This window comes from Hypomesus nipponensis, chromosome 27, assembly GCF_054491055.1.
Source record: "Hypomesus nipponensis isolate SF chromosome 27, ASM5449105v1, whole genome shotgun sequence".
NCBI lineage: Eukaryota > Metazoa > Chordata > Actinopteri > Osmeriformes > Osmeridae > Hypomesus > Hypomesus nipponensis.
In genome coordinates, this window is record NC_140387.1 from 2,117,501 (window position 1) to 2,144,964 (window position 27,464).

At 47.1% G+C, this 27,464-nt stretch overlaps 1 protein-coding gene across 1 annotated transcript in view; it reads left to right on the forward strand.

Annotated features, from left to right (window-relative positions):
* Positions 1–25,888, forward strand: part of LOC146220342 (leucine-rich repeat transmembrane neuronal protein 4) — a 26,463-nt gene extending 575 nt beyond the window's left edge. Inside the window, exon 2 of the mRNA XM_084693908.1 lies at positions 24,321–25,888. Coding sequence (XP_084550034.1) covers positions 24,321–25,888 — 1,568 coding nt within the window. The remainder of the gene's footprint in view (positions 1–24,320) is intronic.
* Positions 25,889–27,464: the final 1,576 nt, after the last annotated feature.

Below are 27,464 nucleotides of genomic sequence, written 5' to 3' on the forward strand. Positions count from 1 at the left end.
AAGGAAATGGATTGGCTGGATAAATCACTGATAGGAGCTAGACATATTTTAATAGACCAGCTAGAGAGCAACCAGTCCACAACCACAGATTTACAACAAGCTGGGTTTTCAACGTGTGCTCCTGTTTTGTTTGTGTGTGTGTTTTGTTTGTGTGTGTGTGTGTGTGTGGTTAAACACGCGCATGTGAACATGTATGTTTAACGGAGCTGTGCTAAATCTACTCGTGGCTCAGGTTTGAAAGATCAATTTGTGGTTGAATTAACAGAATGTGCAATGGTCATTCTGTCTCTCATGCGGCCTCTCTCTGGGTCGAGAGACACTAGTTACACACAGTGCATCTGCTCACATGCACAGAAGGATCCTTAGAAACACCAGATGAATTGTTCCTCTCTCCACAACCAACCCGCTGATGTAAACTGCATTAACAGCACACCCACCTCTGATCACTAGTTAGAGATTTCGACATTCTGGATGTTTTCACAGGACGTTCTCATCAGTGTTTATCGTCTTCCGCGCAGTCAAGGAACCTGACTGTTTCTCCTCAGAACACTGAAAACCTTCACAAATGTTATGTCCTGACAACACGGAGAACAGGGTTTGATATGTGTGCATGTAGCTCTATTTGGGGACAGTGACTGTCTAGATTAGAACACCAATAACTTCCATTCAATGTCAAAGCTGTTCTGAAGATCAGAGAATGAGGAGATGGGGTGTGGATGATGTAACACTGATAAGTGAGGAAGTAATTCTGCAATCATTTTATGTCAACATTTTAACTGAAGAAACGAGGGAACAAAGGAAGATAAGAAAGAAAACAGGAAGGGGAAACTGACAGTATTTACTTGAACTTGACATTGCTTTTGAAACAGCAAATTACATACACAAAACCTCCCAGTCAAATTGATTAATCTAGATGATCATATCCAGCCTTGTTTGCATGGTAAAATACGATACTTTTATGACTTTGATGCATGTCAGTTCTACGCCATTCTGTTTGATGACAAAATTGTTCTATTTGTCTTTGAATCTTTGTTTTACACAATGCTACTTGTGAGGGAAGGAAAACAGACATCAAAAACTCAAAGGGGAATGCATTACATGTTCTGTCTGGGTATGCATGTCTCCCATTGTGTCAAAACCTCTTATCATAACCAGGTCTGTATACACGACCATTGGGAGCCAACCTGCAGGAGCCAGATAAAGAACATGTCTCCAAACCCATGAGGCCATTACTAAGAGAGTACTCCTAGCTGTTTCTCTGGGACCTTTGATCTGGGATTACATGGACAGTGAGGACAGGGGAGGGGAGCAGAGGGGAGGGGAGCGGAGAGGAGAGGAGAGGAGAGGGGGGAGAGGAGAGGAGAGGGGGGGAAAGGAGAGGAGAGGAGAGGAGAGGGGGGGAGAGGAGAGGAGAGGGGGGAGAGGGGGGAGAGGAGAGGGGGGGAGGAGAGGAGAGGGGGGAGGGGAAGGGAGGGGAGGGGAGGGGAGAGGGGGGGAGAGGAGAGGAGAGGAGGGGAGGGGAGGGGAGGGGAGGGGAGGGAGGGGAGGGGAGGGGAGGGGAGGGGAGGGGAGGGGAGGGGAGCAGAGAGGAGAGGAGAGGAGAGGAGGAGAGGAGGAATGGTTAAGTCAGTCACACCCTCTGTGGTGGACAGTGCTAACTCACCACGTAACTCCCAGCAGTAGTGTAGATATGAACTGTAACTTAGCTGCTACTGTACGTGATGGGGTAGGAATGGCTTCTCTCTGCCCTCTGAAATCTTTGACAAGCAAGAAACATCCCAAGAATGATTTTATTGGTCTCTCGAAATTGTATTTTTCACCAATCCTGTTTCCTCTTAAGGAAAAGTCCTTGGATTTAAAACAAGCAGCCTTTTTATGTGTGTTTGCTTTGTCACCCTTAGCTCTGACAACTATTGGCAATAAAAACCAAGTTCAGGTTTAACTTCCCACATACAGTTTGTACTCATTTGCTGTCTGCCTGTTTGGTGGGATTGATTGGTATTGAACTGTATTCAGGAAACAGTAACAAGACTGTGGAAGAAGCAACACAACAGCATAGGCTTGTATCTGCTACTGCATGTCCTTTGTAAATACGACACCAGTAAACGCTGTGATGAGTGCTTCCTAAAAACATATCTGAGAGAACTGAAATTGATCCAAACAGAAGAAAATTATAGTTTTTGCCTGGATTCTGTGTGAATACACCGTCTTGGTTTGAGAATAGAGCAATTGGATTGTTGTCGAGGAAGATGGTGCGGAGTGGCTTGGGGTTGTCAGGGTTACAACATTCTCCGGTGTCAGTCCTCCTGCTTGTGTGTGTTCCCTTCCTGTGCTCCCTGTTGGTCTGTGTGTGTGTGTGTGTGTCACCTGGGTCCTGCACACCTGTGTTCAATCAACCCTAAACTCCACTGTTTCTGGGCCGGGGCTAGAAATGAGGCCTGGTTCAGCTGGCCTGCAGTTCACCTACATCTGTATTTGCTCATGTTTAGGGCAGGTGCACCAGTCATAGCTTGCAACACTGCCATCTATGTAGATAATTAATGCTATACCCCCTACCCCCCTTTCGAATTCATTTAATTCCCCCCAAAAAACGTTTTCATTTGTATTGTATCTGTTGTATGTCTTGTTGAAAATCCATGTTAAATCATAAAAAACTCCACTGATTCTACTTATAGTAGAACTGCCACGGCCACAGCCGTCCAGCCTTGTGTTTGGTTTGGCCCTGGTGTTTCCCTGTGTCTGTCATTGTCTTCACCTGTGTCTGTCACTGTCTTCACCTGTGTCTATCATTGTCTTCACCTGTGTCTGTCACTGTCTTCACCTGTGTCTGTCATTGTCTTCACCTGTGTCTGTCATTGTCTTCACCTGTGTCTGTCACTGTCTTCACCTGTGTCTCGTTCAGTGGTTCTCGTTAGTGTCATCATGACCACCTGTGTCTTGTTTGGTTCTGTGTATTTAGGTTCCTGTTTTGTGTCCAGTCTTTGTCTTGTCCTTACCCTTGTTACCATGAGTACCCTGTCTGTTCCCGTTGTGAATAAACCCTTTTTGATGCCATGCCTCGCTACTCTCCTGCGTTTGGGTCCTACCCCACCACTCCACATGACAAGAGCCTCACTCAACCCTCTCCTCGTGGGCTTCAGTCTGGGGTCGTGACCCATATCAGACCCCCATAGTGATCAGCTTTTGATTCCAAGTTTGTTCTAACATAGTCTTAGTAACTGGTCTTTCCTTCAGTCCAGGGTCGTTCTTTGTCTGCCTGTCTATCCCCTGTTCCAGCCCGCCCACGCCATTCTCCTGCTCCCTGCCTCCCTCCACAAAACCAACCTTCGTCAATCTCACTTCAACTCCCGGGCTTGTGTTCTCTGTCTGGGTTCTCGCTGTACAGCGTGACAGTGTTTGGTTGAATATACAGCAGTCATTATGCAGACATAATTGATCATCTTGCGTTTATATCATCCAGCAGACGTTATAGGAAATAATTCAGACTGTCCATACAAAACCACATATAAAACACAAACATATTCACATATGAAACTTTCACACATTCATACTACTGAAAACTCACTTAGACACATATGAAAATATTTTGAAAAAAAAGTTGAAAACAAATATTGTGATTGCTGTTGTCAGGTTGAAAACATATTTGTAAAAAGTAAAAAAAAATATTTTGGAAAAGTTGAAAACCTCATTTTGGAAAAACGGTTGAGATTTTTTTTTTTTTTTAAGAAAGAAAGGGTGCGAAAAACGCCTGAAATGCACCCCCCATGTCATTTTTTTTCTCTCACATCAAATTATTTTTACTTTACATTGAGGGGACTAGGAAGAGTAACCAGAATACGTTTCATAATTGTGGCCCTTGACCCTTGTTCCGCTGTATGCAAGGTTGTGCCGGGTGGGGATCGATGACAGCTGCTGTCTCACGTTACTCGCACAACCTCAGGCCTTTTCGCACATTAATACGATGTCACTTCCTATTTCAGCAGAGGCTTTTCTCACAAAAAACGGAGCAGCATCTCTGTTGTGTGCTCCACCCGGGATCCTTGACACGTGAGGTGAACTGCTGCGCGGCGGCGGTGGGGGGGGGGGGGGGGATGGGGGGGGTTTGACCGAGAGCGACGCTCACTAACCCCGCCTGCGAAGAAAGAAACCTTCCGAGAACGCCACACATCCATCAACAAAGACTTCAAAGTCCGACTTCTCTCTCTCTCTCATTTTTCTCGTGTTGTCCCGAATCAGCTCACAGTTTGTTTGCTTCCACCTCGATGTTTTTCTTCTGTTTTCCCTCTGTGCACAAATGGTTGTTTCATGCCCTACAAAAGCTCTTGGCCCTCTTGGGTGTGAGACATGTGCTGCTCAGCCCCAGGGGCATGGGGAACCTGTCTCTGTCTCCTCCCAGGCAGGAGCCATCTTGTCACAGGCCAGACACATCTCAACAGCCCGCTGGAGCTACGGATGAATGCACACATTGTACAGTAAATAATAGCCAGGCTGATACAGTGGGTTACATTTTCTCGAATGTATTGTTAAGAGGACTTCTCTACACGGCCCACCCACTGCCCATTCAAACTTGAGATATTTTTAGCGGTCTGTGAACAAAGCTTTGTTTTCAAAGGCTGGATCTAGATCTGTTTGAGTGTGAATGTATAAAGGATTGGATCGTTTGGGTGTACAGCACATCAGAGCATTGGCTGCTAGTCAAGTTGTCTAGATTCTGGAAAATTCATTTTGTCATCCTCGTAGCAAGTACTGCTTTATTTTGCTTGTTAAGTTTTCAAATAATTGTGAAGGATGAGGGGTGTAAGGTTATGCTGTTTATGCCTCGCTTGCTCTGAGGGGTGATTAAAAGCATTTGAAGTATGTAATTGAAGGTGTTTTGTATGATTTTGTATTTAACACCATGGCAACAATGAAGCTGGCACTGTCATTAATAAAAGAGTGCAACCATTTACATTTTAATATTCTGTGACAAACATGCAATGGGAGCTTTTGGGCTGTTGTGCATTTATAAAAATGTTGATCAGTAAGAGTGCTTTTCTACCTTCCTCAGTTTCCATTTAACTTTATTGTGGAGTGATGTGTTTTTGTCTTTCTAGCTGCTGGTCTATGCTAATTGAATGAGAAAAGGCAGCAAGCCAATTCTCTGTTTTGTGTCTTTGTTTCATGTTGTACAGAATAGGCTTTCTGTTCAAAAGCCCAAAGCCCTCTGTTGTCATTTAAGGACAGACAGAATTTCATGATGCAGTGTACAATGTAATGTTTTGTGTTTTTGCGCGTGTTTGAAATGCACAGTGGAGTCTGTGTGTGTGTAAAATGCACAATATGAGTTTGTGTGTGTGTGTGGTGTGTGTGTGTTGTGTGTTGTGTGTGTGTGTGTGTTGTGATGTTACTCTATGTAGCCTCAGAGATAAGTCAGCTATCTCCTCTCCTTGAAATTGGGATATGCTCTTTCCGTTTGAACAGATCCCTGACCTTTCCACTCTCAGACTGTCTCCTCATTGGGCAGATTGTCTTTATCACATATCCTCCAGAGATTACCAAGGGGTTCTCTATCAAAATATTGTTTTTGGAGACAGTCCTCTGCCAGAAACAGACATATTTTAGGCCCATTCTTTTTGAAAGGTTTATCAAACTTCTTTGGGTTGCTGAAGAAAAAAAGGAAAACTATTAATGTCATCAAAGCTGTGCATTAAAGGCCCAAGCACAAAACAAAACGAAAGTTTGGAAATAGTCTAAAGTGAAATGTGTGTGTGTGTATGTTTGTAAAGGATAGATTATACAGAGGAACTATAATAGCATATGCTCTGTGCAGCAGGATCATAGCAGACTGTTAAAAGGATTGCACTAGTTCTATTAAGGCCAGCACATAATCTAAGACGTTAAACCGTTAGACGGTTCAACGTCTAAGCTACACGTAGCTTTTATCGTCAGAATCCACCCATACGTGTTTGAGTTGACGGCCAACAGCCCTCAAGCACAGCATACACAACACGGGGCTACACACAACTAGATAAAACCTACACACATAAGGTTGTCTCGTTGTACACAGGCTGCCACCTACACGTCAACATAAGTTCTCTGACCAGCCTCCGTCTGGCATCGTTACCTGGAGGAGTCACTGTGGGCTGCTGATGGTGGCTTCTGCTGGGAGTCTTGTGTTGCTACACCTAAGGTGGGCTGTTTTCGTTAACCCCGTCCAGCGCCATAAACGGGTCACCACTCTGGGGAGGTGATTATGCTCTAGCCTGGTTAATGGTCCTTACTGACAGCACTTAATGAAAATTAATGGCCAGATTTACTAGAAGTCTCCATACACACTTGCAGAGAAAACCGTTTAGCTCCCCCTATCTTTAGAGGGAGGTTACTGTCTCTGTAGCTCCACTATTGATCCATGCATTAGGAGGCGTTGTACGTCAACAGAGGGAAGAACCGGACATGTATAGAGCACCTACGGTAAATAACTCTAATCATTCTTGTTTGTTACCGGAACTACACATGTTAAAATACGGGGCAATTCAGGAAGGCAATGAATCCAATTCCCCTCCCACGCCCCGATCAGGCTTCATGAGTAATCGAATAACTTGTGCTCAAGAAAGACCTTCGGCCTTGGCGGCAAGCAGACTTCCTATCCTTCGGTTACGCCGTGTGGAGATTTAGACTGGGTGTCTGAGATCCCTGCCCGGGCCTGGCTAACAGCCCTGTGAAGGCTTCTCTAATGAGTATTAATGGAGAGCTTGTCTGTGGATCAGTGCTCTCTTCGCTTAAATGCAGGCTAAAGACCATCGGCTTAGTTTATTTGCATACTGAGTGTCTCCCCATCCAGCTTGCGTGACACAAACCTTTCATTGGAAGATCCAAGCCGTGGTGTTTTCCCAAAGCAGGTCACAATGGACAATTTTATTCGTCCTTGATGTGGAACTATTTTTGCAGCGTCAAATACCAACATGATAACACACACCAATACACTTGAATCATTTCAATACATCCCATACCCAGCCCAAACCCCCGAGTTCACAGCCCCAGCAACCAAACAGCTGACACAGCAAACGCAGAAGATCAATGTCTCTTCACCGTTGCAATCCGCGCCTTCTAAAACAATGGGGAAAAAACATTCAGTAACTGTGCAAAAGTATCTATCAGCATTGTGCACAGGTGGGCAGAAGCATTCGTGCTAACAATCCAGATAGCTTGCGGAGTCAGTGGAGATCAGCTTGTGGAAAACGTCAGAAGAAGAATACCCTGACGAGGGCTTCAACTCGAATGTCCTTCTGACGTGAGACGGGAGGTTTGTATTCACGTCTGTGTGATGATGGACTTGCCTGTGTGTGTCGGACTCACCCTTCTGTTATTACACTGGGGCCTCGGGCATTAGCAGTCAATGCAAGCATGATCCATTTGAAACCGTGGCAATTTATGAGCCTTGTTTCTGCTGATGCAGCTTGGCTGTCAGAATCGTTAGTGTGCACACAAACATCTCCCCTTCCGGAAGCAGGGAAATGCATACAGAGCAGCCATGCTGAGAGAGAGAGAGAGAGAGAGAGAGAGAGAGAGAGAGAGAGAGAGAGAGAGAGAGAGGGAGAGGGGGGAGAGAGAATGAGAGAGAGATAGAGAGAGAGAGAGAGGGAGGGAGGGAGGGAGGGAGGGAGGGAGGGAGGGAGGGAGGGAGGGAGGGAGGGAGGGAGGGAGGGAGGGAGGGAGGGAGAGAGAGAGAGAGAGGGGGGGGGAGAGAGAGAAAGAGAGAGAGATAGAGAGAGAGAGAGAGAGAGAGAGAGAGAGAGAGAGAGAGAGGGAGGGAGGGAGAGAGAGAGAGAGAGAGAGAGAGAGAGGGAGAGAGAGAGAGAGAGAGAGAGAGAGAGAGAGAGAGAGAGAGAGAGAGAGAGAGAGAGAGAGGAAAAGAGATGGAAAGAGAAATCCACTTTTTCTTTTTCTCTGGCTTGCCATCTCTCATTCTTTCTGTTTCTGTGACATGTACACTCCCCCCCCCCCCCCACATACACACACTCTCCGTCTCTATCTCTCTCCATCCCTCTCTCTCTCACTCATTTTCTCTCATCCTGCCATTCACAGATAATCTTGTTGTTCCTCTCCTTCCAGCGGAGCAAAGCTCCATCAATAGGAAATTAGGATTTGGGCAGAGAGCTGTCAATCACTTTTCCTGGAGTCTGTTCATCCTGATTGTGCTAGGCATTAAGGTAGAAGCACAACAGGGATTTCATGCATATTTTACAACCAGAAAAAACAAACTATAGAATACGACCCATATCCTCCCTTCAATAAGGCCTCATCTGTTTAAACCATGGCTGGTAAGTTATCAATAGACTGACATGTTTCTTTTATACCCGATGATTCATCATTGTTCTTCCAGCCCTCCCAATGTTCCTGGTTGATTTGGCGAAGAAATGGCGCTTCTTTCTGCCCGCTCAATTCATCACCCACTTCCTCGCTGTCGTCCCTCGTGTCTCAGCGAGAGATTAGCTTGCTCTCCATCTCGGATGTCCCTCAAAGGAGCAGCCATATGTCAGTTAGGCCCTGTTAGGCATGCCGCGAACCCACAGCGGGCTAGAGAAGGAGCGAGGGCTCGAGCCAGCGCGAGACGGAACGGCCAGACAGCACAGTTGCGCTCTCAGCGGCTTCTCTTGCAGATGGGTCCAACACACCTGTTTGTATCAGGCAACGTTGTCAATAGCATCAGAGTGATTGGATCTCTGCCTCGGGGTCTGGTGATGATCACGCACTGCCCGTGCATCAATAAGGATTTATCGGGCTTCGCTCAATGATGCACAAAAGAGCCCGTCTTTAATCATTGCGACGGTAAGAGCCTTCGACTTTTTTTTCTGCCTTATTTTTCGGGCAAAGGTGAAAAGCTCAGTGGTTTCGTCATCCTTGACTAATCATTAGCGGAGATTAGCATGAGCAGAGGCGGGAGCCCGGGGACGACTGCCATGCTTAAGGGAAACAATCCAGGTGCTTGACTTGAGCTGTCGCAGGAAGCTACCTGAGCCCTCGCAGGAAGGGTCAAAGCCTTCTCAGTCGACAGGCGACTGGCAAGACACAACACATATTATGCATTCATGATATGCGTTTGAAAGGCAAACTCTTTTTCTGCAGATCTTTAGAATGCATTTCCAAAAGGTCTTTCAACAAAATCTTCTTCTTTTTTTTACGGGGAGGGGAGGAGGGGGGTTACTCTGACTGAATCACAGCTGTCTATTGACTGAAGATGGATGTATTTGTGTTTATGCTTGCTTTCACGGTTTCAAAGTGAACTCAGGCGAAGAAGTCAGTGTGTATCGTGTGAGTGGAAGGACCCCGTAGAGTCAGTACTTCAGTACCTGAAGGTCACGGCTCTTGCCCTCGGTCAGGGCGTGTGAACAGAGACGCTGGGGGGTCAGAGGAAGGTGGCTCCCACGGTGTGGGAACGGTGTCAACCTGACCCGCTGGCTATGTCCACATACTGACATCTGTGCCCACCGACGCCAGCGAGACCCGCAGCATTCAGGCTCCCGTCACGGCACGCATCCCGCACCAACAAGGGGGGTAACACCTCCAAATAATAAGGCTACACATTTCATTAAGCCTACATGAACTGCAATGTTTTTGCATAGCAATACCTACAGTGACAACTTTGTGGTTGTGTACAGTATAAACGACTGTGTTGTTCTTCATTACGAAGAAGAAGAAAAAGAAAGAGAAGAAGTAAAGGGGAAAGAAGAAGAGATTTGGAAGAGGAACAGCAAACCCACAGCAGGGTGGCCTTGCGGTGACAGGTGATAATCCAGAGCGTGGGAAAGAGGGAGCTGTGCTTGTTTCACCCAAAGTAACGCGTCGCAAAGTGCCTCATTGGAGCTATTAGCATGGTACCACTTGAGAGAACGTTAAATAAATAATGGACCTCAGTCTGTTGCGTCAGTGTGAAGTTATTTCGGTGTGTCATTGTTTGAGTGCCTGTCCCAGTCTACTGTCCCTGGGCACTTAGAACAGTGGACCACTTCCAACATTGATTCCAGCCCAACAACTTCTCTCACTCCATCTGCACGGTGAGTTTTTACCTGTGCAAATAACCCAATGAGTTTTAATATGTATATAGATCAGTGGTTCCCAACCCTGGTCCTCAGGGACCCCCTGTCCTGCATGTTTTCAATGTTTCCAAACATCGAAAACACACCTGATTCAAACGAACGGGTCGTTAGCATAATTCTGCTGAGCTAGATAACTGCCCATTCATTTGAATCAGGTGTGTTTCAGGACGGAGACGTCTCAAACGTGCAGGACAGGGGGTCCCCGAGGACCAAGGTTGAAAACAAAGGACTTTATAGATGTATGTCCTGTGCATTTTGTTTCCCCTGGATTGATATCCTACCATAATCTGTCATACCTGACAGATTATCAAGAGACATCAGGATCCTAGGATGACATGAAGCAGAAAGCCATACATACTGTAGCGTGCCAAAGTCAAGATTTAAATTACCCTCACACACCTATTATGTTCAGTGTCGCTGACTAAGCAAAACCTTGGTATTCATGGTATGTCAAAAGTGAAAATGTGTTGTGTGTGTATATTTCTCAGAGAGAAAAAGAAAGCGAGATTTAGGGAGAGTAAGTCAGAGAGAAAGAGATGGATTTACAGACAGACAGACAGACAGACAGGCAGGCAGACAGACAGACAGGCAGACAGACAGACAGGTAACAGACAGACAGACAGACAGACAGATAGACAGACAGACAGACAGGCAGACAGACAGGTAACAGACAGACAGACAGACAGACAGACAGGTAACAGACAGACAGACAGACAGACAGACAGGTAACAGACAGACAGACAGACAGACAGACAGACAGGCAGACAGACAGACAGACAGGCAGGCAGGCAGACAGACAGACAGGCAGGCAGGCAGGCAGACAGACAGACAGGTAACAGACAGACAGACAGACAGACAGACAGGCAGACAGACAGACAGGCAGACAGACAGGCAGGCAGACAGACAGACAGACAGACAGGCAGACAGACAGACAGACAGACAGACAGGCAAACAGACAGACAGACAGGCAGACAGACAGACAGACAGGCAGACAGACAGGCAGGCAGGCAGACAGACAGACAGACAGACAGACAGACAGACAGACAGACAGACAGACAGTGTGGGTACAGTAGAGATGTGGAGGGTCATCATGTGATCTTGAAGTCATTTGGCCCATTGGCCAGTTTGCTAACCTCTGCCTCTGCCTCTTACCACCCCAGATACTGCATGATGTCCTCATCACATCACACAACACAAGCAGACTCACTGCATTGGACTCTATTGAAACGATGAAACATGGAACCAAACATCCTCCCTGTCAGCTTTAAGTAATGCAACCTTATTTTTTGTGTGTGTGGGTTTGAAAATGATTCTGTGCACTGGTGTTTAACCATGGTCACCCGTATGAAATAGCCTCAGACCCGCCGCGATTTATGATTCGCTACGAGCCTCCGGCAGGCCGAGCTGAATAATTTACATTCTGCTGGGGCCTCCGTGCCTGGAATGGGTAATGCCAAAAAATAGGGGGGGGGAGAGGGGAGGAGGGAGGGAGGGAGGGAGGGTGGGAGAAAAGGAGGGAGGGAGAGAAGGAGAGAAGGAGGGAGGGAGGGAGGGAGGGAGGGAAGGAGGGAGGGAAGGAGGAAGGGAGAGAAGGAGGGAGGGTCACACAGATAAAAGTGGACGAGACAGGGTCTGTGGCACCAGCCCTGCTGGGAAGTGACACACAGGGGGCGTGTCCACGTCCGGGGTGGGAGCAGAGTGCAGGACAGTCGCCCAGATGCGCTGAGTCATGTGAAGCTGGGCAGCATCTCGCCCTGCACGTCTGTGACATCCTAAACACCAAGAGCTATTTAAAGACCTGACTGCATCCGGATCTCCTGTCCCCTCGATTGTCAGTCATCTGCAAGTCAACAATGGGAGCCTTTCACTGGCTGTGACGTACATCTTTGAAACTCTGATGAGTGTAATTCATCTGAGAGAGAGGGAGAGAGAGAGAGAGAGAGAGAGAGAGAGAGAGAGAGAGAGAGAGAGAGGGAGGGAGGGAGGGAGGGAGAGAGAGAGAGAGAGAGAGAGAGAGAGAGAGAGAGAGAGAGAGAGAGAGAGAGAGAGAGAGAGAGAGAGAGAGAGAGAGAGGGAGGGAGGGAGGGAGGGAGGGAGGGAGGGAGAGAGAGAGAGAGAGAGAGAGAGAGAGAGAGAGAGAGAGAGAGAGAGAGAGAGAGAGAGAGAGAGAGAGAGAGAGAGAGAGAGAGAGAGGGAGGGAGACATCAAAGCCGGATATTGGGGACAACAGAGAAACCGCGACCACATTAGCCGTGGTAAATAGAAACAAACCAAACATAGGGTTGTCTTTGCTTGTTTAAGGACATTACTAAAAACACTGGGGAAGGGGGATGTGGGTAATATTTTCTCACTCAGTATCAACAAGCAATCTTAGGTACCGAACGCCATCAAAAAGTTAATTTCACTCCCACACAGGAGTAAAACAACACACTTGGACATGAGTTGTGTTGTCCATTCAATACACCGCTGGAGTAAAAATGTCAAATTCTCTGTCTGGGTTTGTGTGTTGGAGTAAAATACAGTTTTCCTCTTCCTACCCTTGGAGCAGTCACCTTGGATGGCTCTGTCTCTCACAGGTGAATGCTCTTTAACAGAGATTCAGCCTCCCAGCTCCGGCTTCTCCCAGAGGCCCCGAAAAACTGCAAGAGAGAGGAAAAAACGAAAATACTAACGTTTTTTTTCGCTGCATATTTTTAGCCTCCATCCATTTAGCAAAGGGCAGAAGTAAAAGAAGAGCCATTAACGTTGCATGAACCGTGACTTTAAAACGCACGGCAACAATAACAGACACAGATCGGGATTAGTTAGATAACGAGTCTGTAAGAAAACAAAGGGTTTATTTACACTGTATCGCAGAAACAAAACAGTGTCCTTGGGAATGTTTTCCTTATGCAATCCGTTCGATCGCAATCTTGTGTGTGCAGCCGATGACTCCGCCTAATCACATAGGAGATTTAATGAAAGTGAAGGACCACAGGCAACTCAAAGTTAAACCAGAGCTGATAAGAAACTCCAGCAGCCTGTAATTGGACCTCATTGATCCTCTGGCTTCTATAGATCCTTATCATGTCGCATTATGTAAATTCCTCTTTCTCACAAGAGCATTAACAGATATTCCCTGTTTCTTCTATTTTATTCATCGAGGCTCCCGCTAGTGGAACAGCTGGGATGGGCCTCTAAGTATGGAGCACAGGAAAGGGAGGCAGCCAAATAACTAATGTAAGAAGGTTCTCGTTTAGGAACGTTCTGGTGTAAGAACCTGTTCTAGTTCGAGTTCCTCGACACCTCTAGACCATAGACATGAAGTCTTATCAAACCCTCAGAGATACAGTCGTGATATTTCGAAATTGCGTTCATTTTTTTTTTCCTTCTTTTTTTTCTTTCTCACACATGCTGATATTAATATTACACCCCTTCCGTGGTGTCACTAATCGAAATAACAGGTTTATGTTCTCGGTTTGGGTACAGCCTCTTCGTACTGTATTATGTCAAGCCCACTCACACAGTGAGAAATGTACGTGCCAGAGGAACACACAAGCTGCTTCCAGCAGAGAAATACATGTGGGCTAACGCTCTTCTTCATCCACGTTTTACTTTGCACAACCTGGAGTATCATGCAGAGCTTGTATGTTACACGCTACTGTATACACTTGAAATTAGCTGCCTACCCATGTTCTACCCGCGAGATCTTGTGTCCATGGAGACCCCGTGGGTAGCAAACAGATGGCCAAGCACTGCCACACACAGATGCCCCCCCCCTTCTCCTCCTCACATCTTTACCAGAGCAAAACATGGAGCGAGAGAGAGAAAGAGAGAGAGAGAGAGAGGGGGGGAGAGAGAGAGAGAGAGAGAGAGAGATAGAGAGAGAGAGAGAGGGGGGGGAGAGACAGAATGGAGAAAGAAATGGAGAGTGTGTGAGAGAGGGGGAGAGAGATTTGTGGTAATGTATTATTTTACTGTAAACAAACCGACAGAGATGGAACGGTCAGTGGTGGGCGATGATGCTACAGTAGTCCACAACTTCAGGTCAATGATGAATTGGGTTTCTTGAGGATCCCAAGACATGAGCCTCACCATGATAACTGTACCCAACCCAGCTGCCAGAGGCAATATCCATAATTCAATGATTTGTCTTCTGTGGAAAACTCCAGCTGATTCTGTTTTTAGTATTTTTCAGATGGTTTAACAACAGATCCCCTCATGTCTGATTGCATGTTCATCCAGTTACAGCCATCTCCGCTTCTCACTGCGCTACACAGACCTCCAGATTGAGCCCCTGCTTGGGGTAAAGGTTAATGGAATCGACCTCCAAACAAGGATTTACAGGTTCCAGCACTGCTGCAAGAAAGCTGGCACCGTGACAGTAGAAAATCTGCAAGGAACACGATTCTACTTTGTATATTTCAGCCGTTCTGTCCAATTTCAGTTTTTTCTTCTTCAATAAAACGAGCATTTGTGGATGATTCTCATCCATGTGTGAGCTTGTGAAGCCTGACTCAGGTGGGGAAACTCCTCGAGGCGGGCGGGGTTTGTTCTGCTAGCGTTAAGATCAGAGGAAATGGGGAAAGACAAGGGAGAGAAACGGCAACATGACCTGGTCTAATGTGAACATGAGAAGCAGAGAAAGGGCTGTCCATCACTCTGGAGATTCCCTGACGCTGAAGATTCTGTCTGAGCTCCTTCTCTCTCACACACGGCTCACAACACACACACACACACACACACAGTGTGCCACACACATTGTGCCACTGCACACACACAAACACACACACACCTTTCACAGAGAGACTGATGCCATTGTCAAGTGTGGGGGAAGGTTTCTGACCCTGTTGTCGAGGTATTTAGCATCGCCCGGACAGTGTGTCTACTTTTGTTTTGGTTCTCCTGCTTTGTGTCCATGGAGGAAATGACCGAATGTTTTAATAATATATTCTGTTATATATTTCATGGGTATATGGTGTCAGGTGTCAGATGTATTTGATAACATCAAACAAAAGAATCAGGTACCATGTGATATAATCTCCATCGTGTATTCCCGTAGTCTCATATTGAATTTTACTTTAACTACGAGCTGGAGAAGGAGGAAACCAGTGACCAAACCCATTCCACCTTCCCAGCTCTCTGTTCAGGCACCTCGTGGGAGATCAGCTGGAGTTCCATTAACCCAGCTGTCACCCAGAGGACTCGTCCCCCAGTCCCGGCGTCACCTGCCTGGACACACCGCCCTGGGAGATGGCCCTGGTTGTATTTCTTAAAAACACCACCACTGTGGTCCACAGGTTGGCACAGTCGTTGGTTCCATAACTTCACAGGGTATTAATTGTTTTACCGCTGTCAGCAGAAGTGCCTGGGCTTGTTGAACTGCGTCCAAAAGGAAAGCCATCAGCCAGATTGGATGGGAAGGGACGCAGGAGTGAGAGTGTGAGGTGGAGAGCGGTTGAGAGGAGTGTTAGAGAAGGTGTCTTGCCTCCTTTGGAGATTCAGCCTCGGTAAATGTCACATGGCTTTCTGTAAGTTCATATTAAAGTTTAATAGGTATGGAAGTTATAAGTATTTAATTGCAGGTGGTGTTCCTCACACGAGGCGTGCGAGGGGGATCGGAGAGTGGTGAAGTGCTGGTGGGTCACGTGGAGGGTTAGGGTTGCAGGCAGACCCTGCGGAGGCAGCTAGCGGCCTGGGAGGCCCACTGTCTGAACGCCAGTCTGAAGAGAGAGAGAGCTCCAACACTCAAGTTCATTGTTTTCTAAGTGCTCATTATTGTTTTTTTTATATACTTATTTAGCACCAGTTGGCACTACATTTGTTTTGTTTTTTTCCCCCCTGTGCTCTTAAGGCTCTAACACTGGCCGATGATCCTGTGAATTTTTGATTTAGAGAGTTCTCTATAAAAGCCATGAGACTTGATAGTATAACCATTGCCTAGAGCATGTGGAAATACTCTTATATTTGGGGCGAAGAACGAAGGCAATTTAAAGTAAATGTCCACATTTCGAAATGTTGAAACGTTTTAAGTCTTGTTAGGAGATGTTATATATCGCATGCTTTGCACATATTTCTGCTTTACTCGGTAGATAATAAACATAACTACCCCAGAGTCAATGACACATTAAAAATTCAGCTGCGATATTGCTTCTTCGGAGCCACCAGGCGCACCAGTGTTGGGGAGAAGGTGCCTGTGGAAGAAAATGTCGATAAAGTAGCACTGCCTTCCTGATACAGATTAGTGACAAATGCCACACTGCAAAATGCCATGGACAAATCAACAGCAAAGGAGACCTGTTTAAGTGAACAGCATGGTGGCCTTGATAAAACCAAACTAACCTATTCAGAGAAACACATCGACTGAATAGCGTGGCTGGTGCTTGAACGTCTTGTTTACATAGTTGGTCAGTTCTGTGAAACACCTCACATTTCGAAAGTTATTTATAGTTATGATATGGATTTTAGTCTGATAACATGTGAGTATTTAACTGTAATTTTTTCATGTTCATAAATACAGAAATGTTAATGTTTCCATGTTTATGGACGTTTCTTGCACCACCATGAGAAGTTTTTCTTTTTCTTACAGTAATTTTATAGCAGGTATCATAACAACAGCTCTAGGTCTGAATCTAGTGCTTTGCCTAAACACGAGGATTGGTGAACAGGTCAACATTGATCCATGCGCTATGGACAAACTAAATGTACAGTAGCACCGACAGACGCAGCACCTAGGTCAGAGAAAGTTGAACAAACCGCTGCTAGCATCACGAAGCTATAAGACAGTAGAGCGAACTGAATCAGCACCATGGACAGAGATGTGCCTCAGCCATATTTGATGTGTATCTTGGCCGCTGAGAATTTATTGCCTTGAAGTAGAACCAAAGAGACAACGGGCATTGTTTAATATGACCTTACTGTAAATGAGAAAAGAAAAAAAACGTCCATGGTCCAACTGGTTGATTTAATCCAACGCAAACGCCAGAACATTGCCAATCCGCAGATTAAACCACGGAAATCCAGTTCATTAATTTCCATTGACTGATTAAGTAATGTTCTCCTCTGACACATGAATTGAAATCAACGACAGTACAAAAAATGCAATAGTTACCGCGTCGGACAGCATTCTGTAGGGAGCACCTACATATAGTGTGAGTGTGGGTTTGTGTGTAGGTCTGTCTGTCTATGCGGATATCGCTCTTTCACCAGAAGAGGGCATTCCGATTCTGCCTTTTCCTACAAAGTTGGTATGGTTTATTCAGTCGTGTTTAAATAGCATGCAAAACGCTTGCACTTATGCTGTTAGAAAATAAAGAAAAAAGAATTGCGGTGGACAGTGGGCAAGATCAACCATTAAGAGCTGCAGAAGATTTGTTTTGGTGGCGAGCGAAAGTATCGAGCGTCAATGCTGATCAGTGCGCGACCGACCAGGTTTACATTTCTGAGGAGTCTATGTGCCTATCAGTCTCGCTAAAGGGAGTATGATGTATCTTCAGTACCCTACTGAGAAAACGGCTGTTAACATATCTTGTCATCATGGATGAACAGAAGGTAACGACAGCATTTCAAGTGGAATCCCAGAACTTCGACGGAAAGGTGATTTTGGATTGACTTCTTTGACTTGGATGTGGATTTCTGTTTTTGGTGCCGTCGCGCTGTTTGGTGTCGGACAAGTATCAAGTAATTTTTTTACGCGGGAACAATTTATGGATAGCCGGTACTAGACAACACGGTCAGTGTCGCTGGTGTTGGAAGTAAGTGAGTCATGCTACAGGGGGGAAAAACTACGGAACTGACACGGATATACATCTGAGAGGGGTACATTTTTAGTGCAGGAACGGGCAGGTGCGCATTGGAATCGGCGACTGCGCGAAGAGACTGGGGTTGTGGACAAGAACGGTAGCCTACCCGTCTGAGGAGAGCGCGTGTCATGCGGACTCGGATGTCGCGCGCTAGAAGGCATTAAAACCTGTGGACAGGAGGTGAAAGATTCGCGGATATGGGTAAGTGCATGTGCCTGTAAATGTAGGCTATCGAATGTGAATTGTGCGGTAGGAAATTAATCAGCCGGGTTTTCTAAATAATATATATATATATATATATCAACATACCAGGACTTTCTGTCTGATTTGATAAAACCAGACAGAAAGACCATCTTTATTAAATGTGGAGGTCACTTGTTTGACGTTACAACATAGCATTGTTTGCCATGCTCTTGAAATTGTATAAAAAGGTTATTCAGCCTGTTAAAAAGCCAGATAATTGCCACACAGTCAAGACTAGGAGAGCTGCAATGAGATTTTTTTTTCTTTTTTTCCCTCATCTCTTGCGGTAGCCTGACGCGACGAATGGTTCGTATGAAGATGCTTGACAAAATGTTCGCCAGGCTTCAAGAATTGGCATTCTCTATTCAGCTGTAAACTCAAATCGCTCACTGTTCACTTGAAACATTTGGAGCATTCACGTCTCTTGCTGACTACAGAGGCAGACTGTAGTCGGAGCATTGACAGGATCTGGAATGCTAATCACGGTTTTTGTTGGAAGCAAGTCAAGTTTATAAACCCTGGTCCTGCACGGTCATAGTTGTTTTTTAATCAAGGCTGCGTACTTAATAATATGCAGTTGCTGTATGTTTTGCCAAATATGAATGGATCCTGATTCGTATTCTGAGTGTATTCATTTTGAGACAATTAAATGAATTACGCATGCAAACTTTGCAAAAGGGGTCGGTTATAATAATAGCCTGCTCCTTCCTTCCTACACCTCGCACCTGCAGTTAATGATTTGTGTCTTGACGGTAAACCAGTATGTATGGTGATTCTGTGGAGCATCGGCTCTTTTCACACCTACAGAACGCTTGGATAAATGTAAAATCGAGCGTAGGAAGACCTGCAAATTGTGCTTGAAACTATGTGTGTGTGTGGGGTGTGTGTCTGTGACAGGGAAAGAGAGAGAGTGTGTGTGTGTGTGTGTGTGAGAGAGAGAGTGTGTGTGTGTGTGTGTGTGTGTGTGTGTGAGTGAGTGAGTGAGTGAGTGAGTGAGAGAAAGACATAGAGAGTGAGAGAGAGAGAAAGAGAGAGAGAATGATACGGTACTTTTGCCTCGCTCTTTTTCCGTAGGCGTGTGTGTGTGTGTGTGTGTGTGTGCGAGAGAGAGAGAGAGAGTGAGCGAGCGAAACAGAGTAGTCTAATGATATTCACTAAGGAAGAGATTGAGGTTGCTTCGACAAAGAGAACGACTGAGGTGGTTTTAGCTCGATTTTTTTGCATATTCCTCCCCCTCCCCTCCCCCTCCCCTTTACAGTATGTTTGTGTTGGCAGTTATTTCTTTCCCCTCAGGCTCTGCTACCTCCATTATGGTAGCCAGGGGTAGCTTAATCTCCACAGCCATTCTCCAACTCTTACACAGATGGCCAAGTGCACTGGCTGTGGTATGTCATTAATTGTAGCATGGCATGATGTATTGACCCACAGCACAGAGGGTTACTGCACTGCATCGACATAACAGCAAACTAAAGAACCAATAAGATCCCCTGGCTCAGTCCACAGATACAGCTCATTTGTTGCGGGATAATGAATTATGGTCGCAATTGTCATACCTGTAGGCTACAGTAGATACAGACAGTAGATGACCTCTCAGGCATATTATTGTCCACCATTGCGGAAAGGGTTTTCATTGCCGTCATATCAATGACAAGTAGCCATTTTTGTTGGGGTAAAATTAATTGTTGGCGTAAACCTATTCCAACCCTTAGCAACTCAAGGCCTATCTCTAACGTCCACATCCCACATGTAGTACCTAACCCGAACCACTAGAGTACAATGCACAGCTTAGGAATGCTGTGTGAGGGATCCAAATGCATTTTTGTTAATGGTTAAGTGCCTCTCTATTCGTGGAAAATCGTGTGGTCCTGACGTTCTGGGGTCAGTCAGTGTTGTATCTAACCTTTGGTATGTGTTCATCAATAGAATTCCAGCCAGAGGCAAAGTGGGCAGTTCACCTCTGGAGTGTCACCGAGTTCACTGCAGCCTTTGTCAGCCGCTGAACGCTCACCTGACCCTGGCCTCCCATGCGCTAGGAAATGCCAGCGGGTGAATAAAGTGCAACTAGAGTCCTTCTGAAAACTACATTTCCCACTTATGCTCTGAGAAAAACCAGACGTAGGAAGATAGGACTACATTGTCTGAATCACATAACTCATATGCTGGCCAGTCGGGGCTTGATTGTATCCATAAAAATGGATCAATGTATTTAGGGTTATTCCAGGATTTTCATTGGGTCGATGCACGATTCATATTATTGTTAAAACTCTCAGCCCTTAGTATCTCCTCGTGGAATCCTCTAGTGACATACACTGCACACTCCTTGAATTTGGCGAACGACAAATCTTTAAAAAAAAAAAACATTCCTAAAGAAACAACCTTCACCTCCCAGCCTGCATCGCCCGTCTCACCCACTGGGGTGAGGTGGAGCTGCCGCCCAGAGGGTGGAGTGGGTGTGGACTTGGGGGGGGGGGGGGGAGCGGGGCTGGGGGGGGTGGAGGGGGTGTGGACTGGGGGGGGGGGGAGCTGGGGGTGAGCAGGGCTGGGCAGGGAGGGGCAGGGACTGCATCAGCTGTAGTGCAATGGAGAGGGACGCTTGATTGGTTATTCTTAGTCACTCCTCCCTGGACGAGCTATTTCCACCAAGGGAAATCAGAAAACAGACACACGGCAAAAACACAAACACAGTCAGTGTGTGTGTGTGTGTGTGTGTGTGTGTGTGTGTGGGGTTACCTGCATTCTAGGGCACTGTAAGTGGAAACAATATAAAAGTACTTCTCCTAATCCATTTGCCCAGAATACCATGGACCGCACTTTACCCCAATCAGTGCAGCAAATGCAAAAGCAATATGCTATATTTCCTGCCTGCACACAAAGAAGCCACTGTTTTCTCCAGGCACGGAGGGCAGGAAACATGGACTCCCAAGCAGCATAGAGATAGGCCCAGCCCTGCTCTGCCTTGGCAGGACTGGCTGTCATCTCAAGGGTAATTGGGGACTATTAGTACGGCTTAGGCTTGTTGATAGCGACGTCGTCCTCTGATACTAACAGATTGTGTTTGGTTCAAATCAAAATCAAATCAAATGTATTTTATTGCCCTTTTTACACGCAAGCATGTCACAGAAGGCTTCACATACACCCATAGAACTGCCCCTCAACCAATCTAAACCCTCAAGGAAGACAAGGAAAAACTCCCAACGGGAGAAAAAAATGGAAGAAACCTTGGGAGGAGCAATTCAGAGAGGGATCCCCTCCTCCAGAGACGGTTGGTAAGAGAGAGGGGCAGTTATGTTGTAGTTGATGGCAGTTTGGTCAGAATCAGGACCCTGATTACAATGGAATACATGTGGGTTTAGAGACAGCACGGTTTAATGAGTGCATTTGCCAAGCTATTAAACAAATGTTTTGTTTTATTTTAGGTTAGCGAAAGAGGGCGGTGCCACAGTCCTCTGTGTTTTAGTGGAGAGAAAGAGGACTTATCTAGAGGACAGGCTTCCAAATACTCAGGACTGCCTCTTTGGTTGCTAAATATAGGGGACATGTTTGGAAACCCTTCAACTTCTGCACAGTTGGGTTTGAAAGTGCCAGAATATCTCTTATGGTCGCGATATTTTGGTGTGGGATTCACCACAGTTGCAGCTGCGAGTACAGTAGAGGCGAGAACCAAATGAAAACTCGGGTGGAAAGCCACGGACAAGCTACCTCAGTGAGTGAGGCCAAGGTTACCACCGTAGCGCCAAGCTACGTCAACAGCCCTGTTTTGGAGAAGCAGAAAAGGCCATGCCGGGCCAAGCTGGATCTCCAGTCTTGTGTGGTGGTAATGGGCTGGCTGAAGGCATGTTCTTCAAAGGTGATAGTTCAGCCGGCAAAGCAGCGACAACGGAGGAACGGAAATGATTTGGAGACGAGGGGGTAGAAACGGCGGTAATGGAGACATGTGAGCGGTGACTGACACCTCAGTGGGTGTCTCATGTTGCTCTCTGTGAATGAGATTAGAGCCACACCAGGGAGGAAGCAGGCTTATAGAGGCATTAGTGCACAGAGCACTCATTAAACCACACACAGTGTCAGTCAGGGTAGAAAGGTGGTGGGGCGAAAGGGGCCCCCCGCTACAGGAGAGCTGCTTTTTAATAAAAGCTGTTTTGTTTGCGTGGGAGCAGGAGATGAAGGCCATTCTCTTTTGTATCAGGATACGACTTGAACGTACAGCGTGATATCCTTGAAGCACGTCATTCTGGTTGAACAATCCACATACGTTTGTCACACGCCGTACATTGTTTGGCCAATTATTCTAAATGCACATGGCACATTACTGTATGGTTTATAAATGTCAGCCTTCGACAAACAAAAATATACATCGTTAGCGTTTTTTTTTGCCTTTGATATTGTAAAAGAAAGTGGCTAAATAATTTCTGCGTTGGCTCAAAGCAAAAACTGAAGAAAAAAAACAAATAAACAACAAGCACACTCTTGATCATTTGGTTTACGAGTTCACTCATGATTCAACACTGTAAACTGGATTGATGTTTTGTGGTTTTTGTGCTGAGATAATCAATAGTCCTCCCAGCTGATCCTCAGTATCTGATGAAGATCTCCATCTGGAACCGATGATTAAAGGCATTTTCTGAAAAACGAGATAACACACACTCTTCCACACACACATACATGTACACGCACAAACACACACACTTTCTTTCTCTCCCTCACACACACAAAATGCACACAGCACATGTGTGATTAGCATATGCTTGGTAAAGCACATTGGTTTTAATAGTCATCGTATGCAGAATGATGCTGTTCAGCTACTACTTTGAAAAATAATAGATTTTGACAATGCTACCATGAAGATGAAAGAGGGAAAAAATAAATAAGTTCACGAGCCCACATAATGCAGTCAAGCTGTTAGTACTGTCAGAGGTCTACGATGATCTCCAATGGTCTGACTATCACCCTTAAACACACCGTTAAGAAACAGATTCACAACATGCTAATGCCTCTCCTTAGGAATAATCCAGAACGCTAGTTAGTGTCACTAGGCGATTTCGCGGGATTCTCTGTACAGCAACAGAGAGTTCTTCCTCTCTTGTCACTGGGTCCAGAGCTGCACAGGCCGCCGGGGTTCCGACAAAAGACAGCATCACACAGTGCTAAGTGCACTTCTCCAGAGGAAATCAATGCATCGTAATGACAGATCGTTAGTGACTCTGTAAGGGGAGTGATTTTAATTGAAACCGCTAATTCACAATTACATATGAGGCCTGCTATCTTACCAGGCTACGAGACGGCTGACTGTCCGCAGTAGCTCATCACTCACGACCGACTGAGTCGGGTCAGAAACGCAGATCCTCCGAGCATCTTGAACTGAGCAACCCCACGTCCACTGTACGATTATCTCAAAGTCTTTTTTTTTTGTTTATTGAATTGCCACACTTTGAGATGTTTAGTATTCATGTTTGTGCTTTGTTTTCGCCGCCGCAGAGTTGTCGAATGCCAGACGGGTTTCTAGAGAGTTGACTCTTTTGTGTGAACTCGGGGGAGGAGAAAGGGGGAGGGCAGAGAGGGGAGAGAGGAGGGAGGTGAAAGGCATGATTCACTCCAAAGCCTTAACTGTTCCGTTACGGTTCAATGTGAAGTGGCTAGATTCTAAATTGATCCTCCCCCAGACTTGGATACACAGTCCTCAGCTCCTGAATGCTAATTTGCTGTGCGCCGGCTGGCTTTTATGACTTCTCAGTGTTTGCCGCGAGCACTGGGGTGGCTTGTTGGAGGACTGAATACAGGCAAAACCAGATAAAAAACCTCCACTGTGGTCCATTGCAGTGAAGCTAATTAAAACTACCATTTCAGTCCAGAATCCCAGCTTGTTTTAATCAGCCGAGTAAGCCTATGTAATGACTTTGAAAGAAGCAGGTAGCATAAGTGAGGATTCGCAATATGGAGGATTCTTAGATCCCGTGGGTGATCGTAACCATTCAACCATATCATTTTATTAACACATGCGTTGTTCCGAGATGGTCTTGACAAATATGTGTTCTCTCCTTATTGACCACCCGCCTTTCCTCCCTCCCTCCCTCCCTCCCTCCCTCCCTCCCTCCCTCCCTCCCTCCCTCCCTCCCTCCCTCCCTCCCTCCCTCCCTCCCTCCCTCCCTCCCTCCCTCCCTCCCTCCCTCCCTCCCTCCCTCCCTCCCTCCCTCCCTCCCTCCCTCCCTCCCTCCCTCTGCAGGTTCTGCCATGCGGCGTCGCTGGCTGATGGTGCCACTGCTCATGCAGGTGTGGCTGGCAGCAACCCCGTCCTTCAGCGAACGACCATGCCCCAAGAGCTGCCGCTGCGATGGGAAGATCGTCTACTGTGAGTCCAGCGCTTTCCGCGACGTCCCCAAGAACCTGTCCGGGGGCTGCCAAGGACTCTCCCTTCGCTACAACAGCCTGGCCAGCCTGCGAGCCGGCCAGTTCGTAGGCCTCAACCAACTCATCTGGCTCTACCTGGACCACAATTACATCGCCTCCGTCGACGGCCTCGCCTTCCAGGGCGTCCGCAGACTCAAGGAGCTGATCCTGAGCTCCAACAAGATCACATCGCTCCACAACACCACTTTCCACCCGGTCCCCAACCTCCGGAACCTGGACCTGTCCTACAACAAGCTCCAGGCCTTGCAGCCGGGCCAGTTCCAGGGCCTACGCAAGCTGCTAAGCCTGCACATGCGCTCCAACTCCTTGAAGAGCATACCGGTTCGTCTCTTCCAGGACTGCAGGAACCTGGAGTTCTTGGATCTGGGTTACAACCGTCTGCGCAGCATCACCCGCAACGCCTTCTCAGGCCTGCTCAAGCTCACCGAGCTCCACCTGGAGCACAACCAATTCTCCAAGATCAACTTCTCGCACTTCCCGCGCCTCTACAACCTGAGGGCTCTCTACCTGCAGTGGAACCGCATCCGCTCCATGAGCCAGGGCCTCACCTGGACCTGGGCCTCCCTGCAGAAGCTCGACCTCTCCGGGAACGACCTTCAGGAGGTGGACGCCGGAGTCTACCAGTGTCTGCCCAACCTCCAGACCCTCAACCTGGACTCCAACAAGCTGACCAACGTCTCCCAGGAGGCCGTGTCTACCTGGGTCTCCCTGACCTCCATCAGCCTGGCGGGCAACGTGTGGGACTGCGGCCCCGTGGTTTGCCCCCTGGTGGCCTGGCTGAGGAACTTCCGAGGGAACAAGGAAACCACCATGATCTGCGCCGCCCCTAAGGAGGCCCAGGGCGAGAAGGTGATGGACGCCGTTGACTCTCACGGCATGTGTCGCGCCGACCCGGCCCCCCCCATCACCGCCAGCGCCCCTCCTTACCCCTCCAGCAGCCCCGTCCAGACCGAGAGCCGCCCCGCGTTCCCCTCCTCGCCCACGGGAGCCGGCAAACGGGGCGAAGGACCCGGACGGAGGCCCACGCCATCGGCGGTCACCCCGCCCGCCCCGCCTCCGCCCGAACACGACCCGGAGCCCGTGTCCTTCCACAAGATCGTGGCCGGAAGCGTGGCCCTGTTCCTGTCGGTGGCCATGATCCTGCTGGTGATCTACGTGTCGTGGAAGCGCTACCCCAGCAGCGTCAAGCAGCTGCAGGAGCACTCGGCCGCTGCCCGCAAGCGCCGGAAAAAGTCTCGCGAGACGGAACGGACCCTGAGTTCCCCGCTCCAGGAGTACTATGTGGACTACAAGCCCACCAATTCGGAGGCCATGGATGTGATGGTGAACGGCACGGTCCCTTGCACGTACACCATCTCTGGCTCCAGGGAATGCGAGGTATGACCCACACAACCGCCACCTCTCCTACATAAAACTCTGTCCGTGGGCGAGGCGACCCCGAGGTAAATGTTCCCCTCTGATTCTGTTGGGTGTTTTTCGTTTGTGTGCCGTGACTTCTCTGTGCGGGTGACGGCCGCAGTGCCGGTGCGGTCCCGGTCGGCAGGGTTAGGAAGGCGTAAGGCTGAGTGTGCGGTTTTTGTTGTTTGTGTGTCAGACGTGAGTGTTGTGTCGCTGCGATCGGCGTGAGATGTCATTGTTCTGGCAGAAGAGGCATTCTCACAAAGTCCTTCTCGTCGTTGTAGAGGGAATGTTGCCTCATGTTCATTTGAGTACAAACGCGGCTTTAGTACAACCTATGGTGCATCATTTCACAAGCACAAACTGTACCGCTGGCTTTTTTCGTAATGACAGCTCCTTGAATGCAGAGAGCTTGTTTGAATTTCTTCTTTAAATTATGTTTTTCTCTGAATCTGACGAAAACGCTTTGTGTGTGTTCCCACACACTCAGGGGTTTCGCACGATCATTTGTAAACTCTAGTACGGATTGTTACAACATTGTTGTCACAGTAAACAAACAGTGATGTCACAGTAAACAAACAGGTTTCTCCATCACAGCCAGATGACTGCATCCCTTTTCCTGGTTCGCCGGTGACTCAGGGATCCTGGAAAGCGCTCATCTTCCACCTGCCTCGTGCCTCTGTCTGTCTCATTCTTAACAATCTCACACGCAAGTTTGGAAAACAAGCATCACACATGCAGAAACACTTGTCAGGTCTTATGATTATTTTTGTGGACAGTTAGTTACAGCACTCTAAATCCTCTACCATGTCACCAGCAAATAAGAGTTTAATGCAATGAGAATGCTAGATCTACTAATACAAAGTTGCAGACTCTGAGAGAGATTGAGAGTGCATGTATAATCTGTGGTAATGCATCCACTCAAAACCCTGTTCTCAGATGACGGATTTGGGGATTTGTTCTGTTGTATTTATTAATCTCTGATATTTCATCTACTTTTGTTGCCTTGATTGCCTTTGCTAAAACGTGCCTTATTTTGCGTTGGTGGTTCTTGTTGTGACTATCGCACACCGTTTCCAATGCACAGTCGGGGTACTGCGTGACTCAGTCATTTATCACGAGCACAAAGGGGTCTTTAACAAAGAGCTGTTTCAGGCCGAGTGCAGAACCAGTAACAAGCCTACAAAAGATTGGAGATAGGATTTTGTAGTGACGCCGGCTGGTCGTGTCGTAAAATCACTCAATTTAAATCCTGTGTAAGTCTCATTTAAAACCAAAGGGTACAAGTGAAACTTAACGGGGAAGACTAATGATGCATTAGTCTGATATCGTCAGGTTGTTCCCTGAGGTAAATGTATGTTATTTATAATTTTCAAACCAAGGTCATTATGCCGTATTCGTAATTGCGTAAAAAAACAAACACACACAAACACTCCGGGGTGAGTTCAGGGCAAGAGATCCGTCGGCACTTTCGCAGGCGAGGCAAACTTCTCGATGGTAGTCCTCGCTCGACAATTAAGCATGCGGGGGGACTTCAAACGCTCACCGTTACAGAGCGAAC